Source organism: Eublepharis macularius, chromosome 16, assembly GCF_028583425.1.
Source record: "Eublepharis macularius isolate TG4126 chromosome 16, MPM_Emac_v1.0, whole genome shotgun sequence".
Lineage (NCBI taxonomy): Eukaryota > Metazoa > Chordata > Lepidosauria > Squamata > Eublepharidae > Eublepharis > Eublepharis macularius.
This window is the reverse complement of record NC_072805.1, coordinates 48,436,195-48,448,455: the sequence shown is the minus strand read 5'-3', so window position 1 is coordinate 48,448,455 and position 12,261 is coordinate 48,436,195. Positions and strand designations below refer to the sequence as shown.

Below are 12,261 nucleotides of genomic sequence, written 5' to 3'. Positions count from 1 at the left end.
TTCAAGCCAAACACAAGCCAAGTTGCAGGCACTGCTGTTAATGCCAACTTGTTTTTTCTCTCCACACTTAAAGGGGAATGCACTGATTACCATCAATCCACGGCTGTGTGTTTTCCTTTTTATGTAGCTCTGACATTTGAACTGAGAGTGCTCCAGTCCATGGAACGTCTAGAGAAAAAGCTAGCCCTGGAGCTTGCTCTGCTGTGCCAGTCCAACTGAATGCATACTAGACCTCTGGAAAAGCACACGCCACAAGAAAAGCACTTCAACCAACAAGGGAAGCTGCCTTGGTACTTGGAGAAAAGTGGGGGGTAATAAATACTAACCCTCTTTGCACTACCCCCTACTATAATAACATTTATAAGCTGCTGACACTGGAATTTTTCTTTTTTTTCTTTAAAGAATTCACGACACTCTACCAAAGGATTGGAAAATAAAAGACAAAGCATAGGTTGAGGAAGACAGTAGAAGCAGGAATGGGGTAATAGAGCCTTACAGTGTAATCCTAACCAGAGTTACTCCAGTCTAAGCCCATTGGTTTCTACAGGCTTAGGCTGGAAGAACTCTGCTTAGGATTTACTCTTAGTCTTGCTGAAGGGAGTATGGGTTGGCAGGCCAAAGCCAAATCACACACACACAACTACTGCTGAATTGTTGCCACGGAAGCTACTCTAAACATTTTGCCTCTGGATCAGGTGAGTTGCTGCAGTTCAGACAGCAGCCCTCAGAAAATCAGACTTCTGGGGGGACTGCCAGCTGAAGAAGTCCATTTCCAGACAATACAGCCCTGCCTAAAAAAAAACCCTTGTTCTATCAGCAAATGCCCCATACACCGTCACATTTGTCTTCCTAAGTGTATGAGCTGGAAGCGGACTCTCAGAAACTTCAAATCCAAATTCCAGGGTCTCTTTCTTTTGGCACAGGCACCTAAAAATAGCACTCACTATTACTCATGTCCCTGCCAGGTTACAGTCTCCTGTTCTGTAGTAAACACAACCTACACTAGCCACTTTATGGATTTCCTGCCCTGCAAGACTTGGGGCTTGCTTTTGATACCCTGGCATAAGATACATGTGCAGAAATATGTGCACATGAGGAATTTTAGTGTTTGCTTTGCCTTTAAAGCTACGTAACTATGAAATGCTGTGGATTACCAATCTAGCATAAAAATGTTGAATATGAGGCCACCATTACTAGTGATACACTAATGCCCTTAAGAAGCATCTAACCACAATACCTGCAGTCAAGGAAATTTTTAGCACATTTAGCCTATAAGGCAGTTGCAGAAACACAACTGAAAAGCTTACCAATAACCAAATCTCTCTGATCATTTTTTCTCAACAAAAACGACTGGATTTGACAAGAATCATCTTCCATTGACATGGCATATTCCATCTACTGTGCAGTCACGCTGGTAACTAGCATGTTTCCAGATGCAATTCAAAGTACCCAACCAGGGTGGATAAAAATCAATGATTTTTTTTTTAAAAAAATGGATTTTTTAAAATTTAAATCAGATTTTTTTAATTTAAATTGGATTTTTTTAAATAAAATGCTTTTTGAGGAAAATATATTACCATCCAAAGGTTATTCCATCATGAAATAAAGATTAGTTTTTAATTCTGTAGACTAAGGCTGTATATGTTTAATTTTTCTGGTAAATAAATTCCATTAATCCATTCACAATGTCATGCTCTTCCAGAGGTTTTTGTAAGATTATTGGGCAGTTTCTCTGCCTACAAGATATTATCACAGATGCTTGGTTTTGCAGTTCTCAAAACTGAATTTGTGTCAGCTCAGCAGAGATCACATGCCTCTTCTTCACAGCAAAAATGTTATAACATGAACAGAGTTGAGAAAAAGACCTTAATCCTATTGTTCTACAAACCTATGAAGACAGAATCAACCCCTCCAGTGCTAAGTTTCAAGAAGTTCAGTGAATAGAAACAATATTTTTCTGATTGTTTGGAGTGGAATAGATCTGCACAAGAAGAAACTAAGTCTGAGGAGGGAGGGGCAAGCAGTACAAAATGAAAGTGAAACTTTTTGAGCACAATACTGCACAAGTCTTTGGATCTTTTGTGTGTATGACCTGAGGTTTATCACATTCTTTCCTTGGAGGAAAAAACCTGTAATGGCAGCAGGCCGTATAAGAGACCCAGTTTGGGAATACTTTAATGAAGTTCCTTTACCTATCAGTAAGGCAGGCATCTACTTGCATATTAAAGTTATACCAGCAAGAATTAGTCTTTATGTAGAAAACTATGATTTAAATCAAGCCTTAATGACTAGTGATTTAAATCGTGATTTAAATCAGTTTGATTTAAATCAAATCCACCCTGTACCCAACAAAGCCCTTCATGGCCTGGGACCGGCATATTTTCCAGGCGGCCTCTCCCAACGTGTTCTGCTGAGGCAGCTCCGCTCATCAGAGCAGCGCCTTCGAAATGTGCCAAGCTGCAAATCTGGAAGATCAACAGCTGCTTCCCTGTTGTGGCTCCCGCTTGGTGGCACAGGCTGCCTGGCAAAGTCAGGAAGGCTCCCACACGCCTATCGTTTCACAGAATGTGTAAAATGGAAACGTTTAGGGGAGTATTTTTATTGTACCGTCAAGAAGGTTCCCACGCTCCCACTGTTCTGCAGAATTTAAGGCAGAACTGTTCCAGAGGGAATGTTTATGAAGTGAAAAAAGTTGTGGATGATGACTGAAGGATTTAAGGCAGCCTTCATTGGGTCTCTTATGCTCTTTTAAGAAGACAAGTCCTCTGATCCTGTAATCCAGCTGCAACAGGCTGATTTAGCCATACTTCATTAAAGTTATGAATGATTTAAAAATCAGACCACCTTCACCAACTTTGAAATGCGTTGGAATTTCCATAGACATGTTTCTCACCTAAATCTTCTGCATGATATTTCTTTCATTAAAATCCAAGTTTCTTATCTTAGTGACATCTTTTTATACTAAATGGCATGTGCTATCTATAAAGACATCTGTAAGAACTTTTTTATGTGACACTAATACAAAAGTGTGATTGGTTGTAGATTTAGCTGATTCATATTTTCAATCATATGACATTTTACCAATTATCAAGTTATTATGCACCTGCATAGATAAGATTGTACAAATCTTTATAAGATGTTAAAAAGATAGATGAACAGATTATAAGCAGTTCATTCACATAATTAAAGAACCATTAAACTATTTTTTCCAGCTACTGTTAATTGTTTGTCAAAATTTGTGTACAGGAAGGTCCATTTTCAGCACCTGAGGCTCTATTGCTTAGGTGTGACTTAGGGATGCCCACTGTCCTTCTCTGGCCAGGGACATCTGTACTTCTGTGGCACGGAATGGCTCAGCCCCAGCGAGGCGACTCATATGCACTTGGTTCACAACCTTCCTCCTGCTAACAGCAAAAAGCACATTATAGCCTCTGCCTGCACAGACTGCAAACTCACCAATTATCCTGTGTTAACTACTGTGCTTCATTCTTGGGGTGGAAGGCATCTTGGCACACACCCACTCTTGAAAAAGTTATCCTGTGACTTTACCCTCACAATTTTAGCCCTGGCTCCAATTTTCATCACTGGGCCTATTATGCTGGTTTCATAACTCCAACTTTCCTTGAACGAAACAATTTATCTGAATTCTTACCACTCTGCTTTTCACCCTGGTTTTGGTAATGAAAAAGCCTTTGTCACCTATAATGACAATCTATGCTAGAAAGAGCGCGACCTTGTTAATTCTCCTGGAACCCTCAACAACGCGTGGCATCATCTCTCTTCTTTTCCTCCTGGAAAGCCTTGCCTGAAGTGATATGGGTGGTAATTCACTGCAGTGGTTCCAACTCTTTTTCAAGGATAGGACCCAGGCAGAGGAGCTAAAAGAAGACTACTCTTCTGCCAGCCCATCAGGTTCTACAAGGCTGCATTGTCTCCAATGTTTCTATCATCAGGGGAAGGTCACCAGGCGCTCCGGGCTAGTGTCACCAGCATGCTAGCAACTAGCTCCACAGCTCACTTATATTATACCAAAGGCAGTCAGTGGGTTTACTATACCAGTGTCCAAAGGCAGCAACAAACCACATGAGGAAACATTAACAGGAGCTTAACCCAGCCAAGACAGAGGTACTGTAGTAAGTTATTCACCTGATACAAAGAGTGGTGTTCAACTTGTGCTAGATGGGGCTGTAATCCCTCATGAAGACTCACCGACCAGCCTTGCTCTTGAATAGTCACAAGGGCCTTTTATGTCTTAGACTAGTTGGTAAACTGTGCCTGAAACCTGACCTGAGCACAGTTACAAATAACCTGGCAATGTTTAGATTAGACTATTATGATGCACTCTAAATGGAGTCACCTTTGAAAAATTCTTGGAAATTTCAGTTAGTCTAGATTGCAGACTACCTGATTGTCTTGGGTGAATTGCTGATCACACTACACCAATTTTAATCCAACAAATGGGCTTTCGGTTGGTTTCAGGCCCAGTGCTGGTTTTACTTTAGCCTTCAGGTACACTGAAATCGTTAGGTGAACTGTTTGGTGTATCACTGCTCCCAGAAATTTATCAGATGGCAACATGGGTATTTTTAACAAAAGCCACTTTCCCATACAGTTATAACCCACGGACTGGCTGCTGGACGAACTGACTTGAATCCTGTGTTGGTTAATACTTTTGCTGGTATTTGTTTTCTCTCATTCTGTAACCTTGTATTACCATCTCCTGCAGATTTTACTGTGATTTTATAGTACTATAAGATGCTTCTCAGCACATTGGAGCCAAAGGGCAGTGACAGTTCAATAAAATAAAATAAAGAAAGCCATGCTCCACTGGACTACTTCCAGAGATTATTTGGAGTAAGGCTACACGACTGACTGAATCCATATCACTAAGAGTCGTGAGCGTTTCCCTAACTGAAAACATCCCACAAATCTACGAGAACTGAATCAGGACTTCTTAAAAGACAACCAGAAGCTTAAAACAAGGGATTCACAAATGCTGCATGCAGGAGCTCTCAGTATCCAAAACTATAAATGAAAGAGGCTTCAAAGCAAGGGACATCTATCTTGCATTCAGGGAGCATGTCCAATCAAGGCCGTTATTTGGGAATGGTACGGGTAAGTTTCAAAACCCAAGGAAAATGTGAGAAGAGATTAAGCTTCACTAGGTTATTTGATATCCAATAGAAGAAAAAACTCACTATTTTATGTACTATGGAATGTATGTTAACCCATTCAATAAAACTGATTTTTTTTTAAAAAAGAAGAAAAAGCTCACTACATATACTAATTAATGGATCTTGTGGCCTAACAGATTGTACCTCGAATCACCCCATTGTGGGGTGTAAAGTCAAGCATAATACAAGCAGCCCATAGTTTAGTAGTTTCTACCATTACAGCCAAGATGGACAGGTTCCAATTACAGCCATTTCTTTTCCTGGCTTACTGCCACATCTCTTTGACTCTTATCAGAACCCTACAATCCTCTGCTATATTAAGAACAAAGATTCAGTCCACAAAAACAAAGTTATATTACCAAACACATTATTAATTTTTAAAAGTTTAGTTTTCTGCAGCCTACCAAAATATTTTTTTTTGCTTCTATAACTGCTTGGCTCTAAACAGCAGTTGATTTTATGACAAAAAAGCCTTGAGGTAATCTTTACCAGTTCTGGCTAACCAGAGCTCACTTTGTTATGTGGTTTCTGATGAAGGAGATTCTGGTGCACAAAAGCAGAAGCCAGAATTAATCTTCCCATCTTTAGGATGAGACAAGATGCTTTAGTCCTGCTGTGATGGACTAACTTGGATGGCCTCGGCTGGGGATTTTACCCAACCTGTACAAGAATTACTGATAGTCACAACCAGCAACACAGGGAAGTCCTTGTGGCTCACACAGGCGATGATCCAACTTCCAAAGAGAAGATGATTGTGTTTTAAACTGCTTTATATTGCTTTATTTTTGGAAATTATCCTCAAGTGCAAGTTTCCATTCTGAATATTATCTTCATTATTATGCCTTAAATAATAAGCAGAGTTTTTCCTTCTAGCAACGGGGGGTTAACTTAAAATGCCAACTACACCAAGGTTTTTGGAATATACAAATGTATTTAAATTGAAGTAAACATTGTTGAGAAGACAGACAATAACCAATTTTTAATTGGTCAGCTGATGGTCTTAAAAGAGACTTTAAATTCCTCACTAAGAGATTTTGAGTAATAGATTCATTTGCTTCTAATGCTGTTAGATCACCCATGACAGCAAAGTAAATGCTACTCAATCGTGAGGGGGTTTCTGTGTAGATGTTTGAAGCACAAAAGCCATTGTGGTTTTAAATATTCAAACACTTAAAAGCCTGCATAACTGATTTAAGCTTACTTAGTATATTCCATTTGGGCGCTATCTGCCACCATTCATTCAGAACTGTTTCTAAAAGCAAACACATTTTAGATTAAATTTATTTGCTTGGTTACAACAGCGAACTATTTTAAATCTATGACAACCATTTATTTAGAGTTTGTGATACCAGATATTGATTGGCACTGGGAATACATTTTTATCCAAAAGGTATTTACTGTCAATAAACATGCTGCAAAGATGTTAGCTACAAAGAAATAATGACCGGTGCAAAAGGGGACTAAAATACAGAGGGAGGCATAGTTAAAGCAGACAAGAACCCTTAAATCTGTTCCTTGCCAAAGCCTCTGATCCACAAGCTCCTCCACACAGGCTTTGCTCTCTGTGCTCCTGACTGCAGAGGTGAAGTGGGTGGTGACCAGAGACAGGGCACTTTCAGTGGTGGGGTCTCACCTGAGAAACACTCTTTCTCTTGAGGTCTGGTTGGCACCTACCCTACTCTCTTTCAGGCACTGAACCAAAACATTTCTTTTTACTCAGGCTTTTAATCTAGAGGTGTAAATGGTTTTTACAGCCTGCTTCTAGCCTGAGATCTGTTTTATGATGCTTGTTTTAAGTTGCTAAATATTTTATGCTGTTTTTATGCTGCAGCTGGGCTTCCAATAGTTTGTTAATTTTTAACAATTTTATCTTGTTTATATTTTACTCTGTAAGCCACCTTTAGCAAGTTGTCTGGAGAAATGGCACAGAAATTTTCTTAAATAAAACAATCTCGGACACAAATTGCAAAATGGCTAAATAAAAGATTGCAACCCTGTGAGAAAACAATTACTCATACGCTTATTTTGGTAAGTGAATGGCCTCAGCCAAAATCCTAGAGCCCTCCAATTTGACAGGAACTCTTGTAAGTTCACAGTTTTATGGACTGCAGCCTTTGATGAAGGTGAAGCGGCTGTTCATGCTACTGTAACAGTGTCAGGATAACAGGGCCAGCTGTCTATAAGAGGACAACAGCTTTTCAACAGGCCCCAGCCCATTTCTCAATTTTGAACAGATATTTCCACAGTTTGTAAATACTCTTGTGACACTTGCTGAACTACCCAGAAGCAAATGCATTGGCAACCACATCTCTTTAAAGAGTTCTAGAGGAGGAGGAGAATCCTAGGGTTGGAAGGGACATCCAGGGTCCTCTAGTCAAACTCCCAGCCCACCGCAGGAAATTCACAACTACCTCCCCCCCACACACCCCCACTGACCGCTGCTCCATGCCCAGAAGGTGGCAAAACAACTCTTACAACAACAAATGAGAGCACTTATGAATGCTGCCGAATTGGTCCCAATGCTACCTTTACCTTACTGTGCTGTTTGTTAAAGGTCCCAGCTACTGATCACATCGACTTGTTTTGTATAATCCACCTTGAGCCTCAGTGAGAAAGGTGGACTATAAATAATGTATTGCTTGCTGTGTGCTCTTTTTTAAGTATTTAAGATGTGTTATTGGTTTTAAAGATATTGTATTTTATATTATTCTATTAATTGGAATCCGCCCTGAGCCTGCTGGTGCGGGGAGGGCAGAATACAAATCGAATAAAATAAATAAATAAATAAATAAATAAATAAATATAAATCACGCAAATAAATAAAACAGCTGCTGTTTATCACAGTAAAGACCGAGAGAGGTGAACATTTACATTTACTCTTACCATGTCCAAAACTAGCTATTGGGGGGGGGGGCATTAGCAATAAGCGCTCCCAAGCTACTCAACCTTTTCTTCTCCTTGTCTTGCCAATTTTACACCCTGAGCCAAGACAACTAAAGACAACACTGAGCCAATTAAGAAGACTTCCTAATCACCTGAGGCTTCGTGCAAGTCATGATACTGCCCTTTAGCATATTTTGGCAACACAAGTCCACATTTACATTTGTTTTTCTCTCCCTAAAAGCCTCTGGCTACAGAGCGGGCAGGCGAGCTTCTTCGGGACGCCAGTGGCGCTGGGGCCCCCTCTGTCAAGAGGGGCCGTGCCCACCTCCCCCACTGCGCCCCCAGCACCACCCACCCTGGGCAGACCCAAGCCTTGAAGGCAGAGCGGAAGGAGCCCCCCCCCTCCCCGAGTTCCTCCAGGCACTCCCCCCTCTGCACAGCCGCCCCCTTGCACCGCCAGCCACGAACGCGACTCTGGCAACAGGCAGGGGCTCTCCGAGTCCGGGGGCACCTCCGAGACCAGGGAGCTTTTCAGGAGCCAAGGCAGCTCGGCCCGGGGAGAGCTCCGTCCCCTCCAGACCACCGTGCCGGCGCCTGCTGTCAGGAGGCGCCCGGGTGGGACGAGCCCAGCGGCACCACATTCCCGGGCTCTGGAGCCATGTACCCGGGGCCCAAAGCACCGAGCTCGGCCCGCCAAAGCTTTCCGCGCGGACATCCGTCTGGCGGGTCTCTAAGGAGCCACCGGGCCCGGCTCTCGGCGCCGCTGGGGACCACCCGGCGCCCGCCCGAAGCTCTCCCGGGGCCCGGATCGCGCCCCGCCGCCCGCCACACGTGTCGCCCCAGCCCGCCCCGTCACGTGTGGCAGACGCAGCCCCAAGGCCGCCCGCCCAGCACTGCGCTCGCCAAGGGCTTCTTTTCACGTGTAGCGGGCGCCGTTCAGACGTGACGTCCTGCCAGCGACGGGGGAGGCCTCTGCGGCTGACCCCCCACCCCACCCCACCCCCCGGGCGCCTCCCTGGGGGAGCGGCGGGGCCGCCCCCTCCGCCCGAGGCCGACACAGAAGGCCTTTGTTGGGCCCGGCCCGGCCCGGCCCCCCTCCCCCGAGGCCTGGCGGCGGCGGCCTCACCCTTGGAGTAGAGGGACTTGGGCGACTCGAGGTCGAGGTCGGCGCTGAGGAGCGAGATGAAGTCCGAGGGCATCGCAGCTCGGCGGGGAAGGCGCGGGCGGGCGGGCGGGCCGAGGGTGGGCGCCTCTTCAGCCGCCGCCGCTCCTGACAGGAATCCGGTGGCTGCCGCCCAGCGGGACCGCCCCCTCGCTACTGGCACCGCGCATGCGCCGCCGGCCGCCGGGAGGACAGGCAGCGGCGGAGAGGCGACCGAGGGGCAACGGCGACGCGGGGCATGCGCAAACGCCCGGGCGGCGCGGAGGGGAAGAAATGGCAGCCGCGGGCCGCCGTCGTACGCATGCGCCTCTCCCGAGGGGCCGCTCCGCCGCCACCTTCCTGGCGCGCATCACGCACGCACGCACGCGCCGCCGCCAGGAGAAGGAGAGGTGAGGCGAGAAACAACCTTAGCCGCGCAGCACATCTCTGCGCCTGCGCCGGGCGAACGGCTCGGGAGTCACTGCGCCAAGCGGAGATGGGGCGCAAGAAGATAAGAAACGTGGGAGTCCGCGTACACTCGCACCTTATATGCGGGTCTGTCCATGTGAGCGTATACGCACATACAATTATATATTATATAACAGAAGAAAAGAAGCTGTGAGTTGTGATCCGCCCTGAGCCCACTTGTGTGGGGAGGGCGGACTATAAATTGAAGAAAATAAATAAATAAATAAATAACGCTGTGGCAAAGAGATGCATCAGTAAAAGGGCAGGGAGTTACTATAAACTTTATTGCTATTGCTGTAAGTATGACTTGGTTGGAGAGTTCTGTGTTTAATATTTCAGAATTAAAACGGCGAATTGTTTCAGCATTTCTTCATCTCTGTATTGAATTGCTGCTGGTTTTTAAATCTTTGCACATTTGCATGCCTGTAAGAGAGAGAGTTGGTCTCTACGGTGCAACTGGACTAGACTTTTGCACTTCTGCTGCAGACCAACATGGCTACCCACCTGGAACTATCTTCATGGAAGGTTGCAATAGATGTTGCCAGTCTTGGAAGTGCCAGGAGACTGCCCTTTGATGTGCCACTGTGGACAAACACCATCGCCTCTGGAATTGCAGGGGTGGAAGGAACACCCTTGAGGAGGGGGCTCTGGAATGGCCAAAGCATGACACACACACACCCAGGCGGAGCCCTGCTTCAGTGAGTAGCCCCCTTGGCAAGCAGAATATTAAACCTCAACTGAAAGGGCTGGGCATTTCCCCTTAGTCAGTTCAGTTGGCAACTTCACATGCAGAGCATCTGCAGCCAGAAAGGCTTCTGTTGCCAGCCTCAGCAAGCAACACTTTGCTTAAGGGATGAGGGCAGTCCCCATTGCTCACAAGCTCCAGAACCAGCAGAGATCTTGGAGGGCAGCTGGTAAGGAGCTAGAGGGCAGCCCTGGCACTTGCCTTCCAAGTCTCCCCTCATGGGGCAGGGGCAGCAGGTGTGGCAGCTCCAGCCTCCTCTCAGACCCCTAACAGACCAGGACCACGGAATGAAGAACGCTCCAGGAGCACCTGCCATTCCCTGCACTGCAGAAGCCCCCTCTCTTCCCAGCATCCCTCTGGCTGCATTGCATGTGGAGAAGGGCAAAAGAGAAAGGCACTTGCTTTCCTTCTCCCCATGTTCTGTATAATGTAGAAAGCAACCCCATACAGCCAGAGTCATGTCTATGCTGGTTCCAGTCCAGAATATGGCCAGCTGTGGTTTGTCAGCCCTGTCCACTACCCTTTGTTCCTGCATGTCTCAGTGTGGCAAGTCCCCTCCTGCCCCAACCGCAGACGGGAGGGGGGGGGAGTGAACATAGAACCAAGCAAACCACACACACTGTGTGGTGGAGTCGCACACTTGGAAGTTCCTGAGAGGCAGCTCTTTCCCCTGGCTTCCCAGACTGAGATGTCTTGAGCCCAAGAGTGCAGGAAAATTGCACCACCCCCAGTGGGGAAGCTTTGGGACTCCTTGCTGGGGCCATTCATGCTGTCTGTGCGCATGACGGGGGGCCTGGTCCCGCCCCCACTACCTCTCACAGCTGTGAATCAGCTGCCACCAAGTCAGCCACAGTGGGAGAAAATACTTCTTTGAAATTCTGAATTTGCTATTACTCATTTTTCACAAACATTCCTATACTCTTGGATCAGAAAAACAATTACATCGTAATCATTTTTCTTTATGCCATTTGTTATGCCAGCTCTCTGTGTCCTCTGTGAAAGAAACAAGCCCAACCTTTCCCGCCTCTCTTTTTCTTCCTGGAGTTTCTTCAGGGCTTCCCCCACCCCCACCCCCATTATGATTGCCTCTGTGTCAACCCCCTCCGCACTTCTGGTACATTCAAGGTGTTGCGTTTTGTCCAAGTTTCCCCGATCTGTGTCCAGGATTGCTTGTTCTTAACAGAACAGAACAAAACAAAGGTTGTTTTGTATATGTTACTTTTAGGAAATCCACTAATGCGTCACGACTCACAATAAAATGGTGGGGGGGGGAGGTTGCAACATTTTGATAACAGTAGTGTTGATATCACTTTCTTCTGAAGGACTTTGTTACAGATGCTAGAATCTTATTAGACATTTTGACATTGTGATGGATTGGTCCCGTGCAAGATTTCAATGGTAAGGCTTTTTCGGTGGAACGCTGTTGGGACAATCAGGATTGGGCCTTAAGATGCTATTCCTTCTAGCCCTTTCGAGCCCCAAGTGATTCTCGCGGGGCCACCCTGCGTAGGATCGTGCCGCAAGGGGCTTAGCCTGTCCAGTGCTTTTCAGGAGCCAGTTTCAGCTCCCTGGCCGTGATTAGCGCTCGGGAGCTGCACGGGAGACTTCCCAGCATCCGCGGCGTCAGCCTTACACAGAAGCGGCAGGCCCACATTACGCAACGGGATGAACTAATTACCGTCTAAAGCCAGCAGCTATTTTAATCAAAGACTATGAATGGTTGGAAAAAACAGAAGACGGCAGAAATCTCTCAGTGGGAGCTGAGGAATGAGCAGCGCAACCCTAAACCCGTGAGTGTAGAAAGGAAACGGCGCTTAGGCCCTGGAAATCAGGCCGCCGGCGGTACTCGC

At 45.9% G+C, this 12,261-nt stretch overlaps 1 protein-coding gene across 4 annotated transcripts in view; it reads right to left on the bottom strand.

Moving 5' to 3' along the window:
• NFAT5 (nuclear factor of activated T cells 5) overlaps nucleotides 1-12,261 on the bottom strand; it is a 61,215-nt gene that overhangs the window by 44,155 nt on the left and 4,799 nt on the right. For 3 of the 4 annotated variants that reach the window (XM_055000370.1, XM_055000371.1, XM_055000372.1), the window contains exon 1: nucleotides 9,184-9,915. The exons of the other annotated variant lie outside the window; for it this stretch is intronic. In XM_055000370.1, the coding sequence (XP_054856345.1) occupies nucleotides 9,184-9,256 (73 nt within the window). In that variant the 5' untranslated portion in view covers nucleotides 9,257-9,915. Of the gene's footprint in view, nucleotides 1-9,183; nucleotides 9,916-12,261 lie in introns of those variants that run through there. 4 annotated transcript variants of the gene reach the window in all.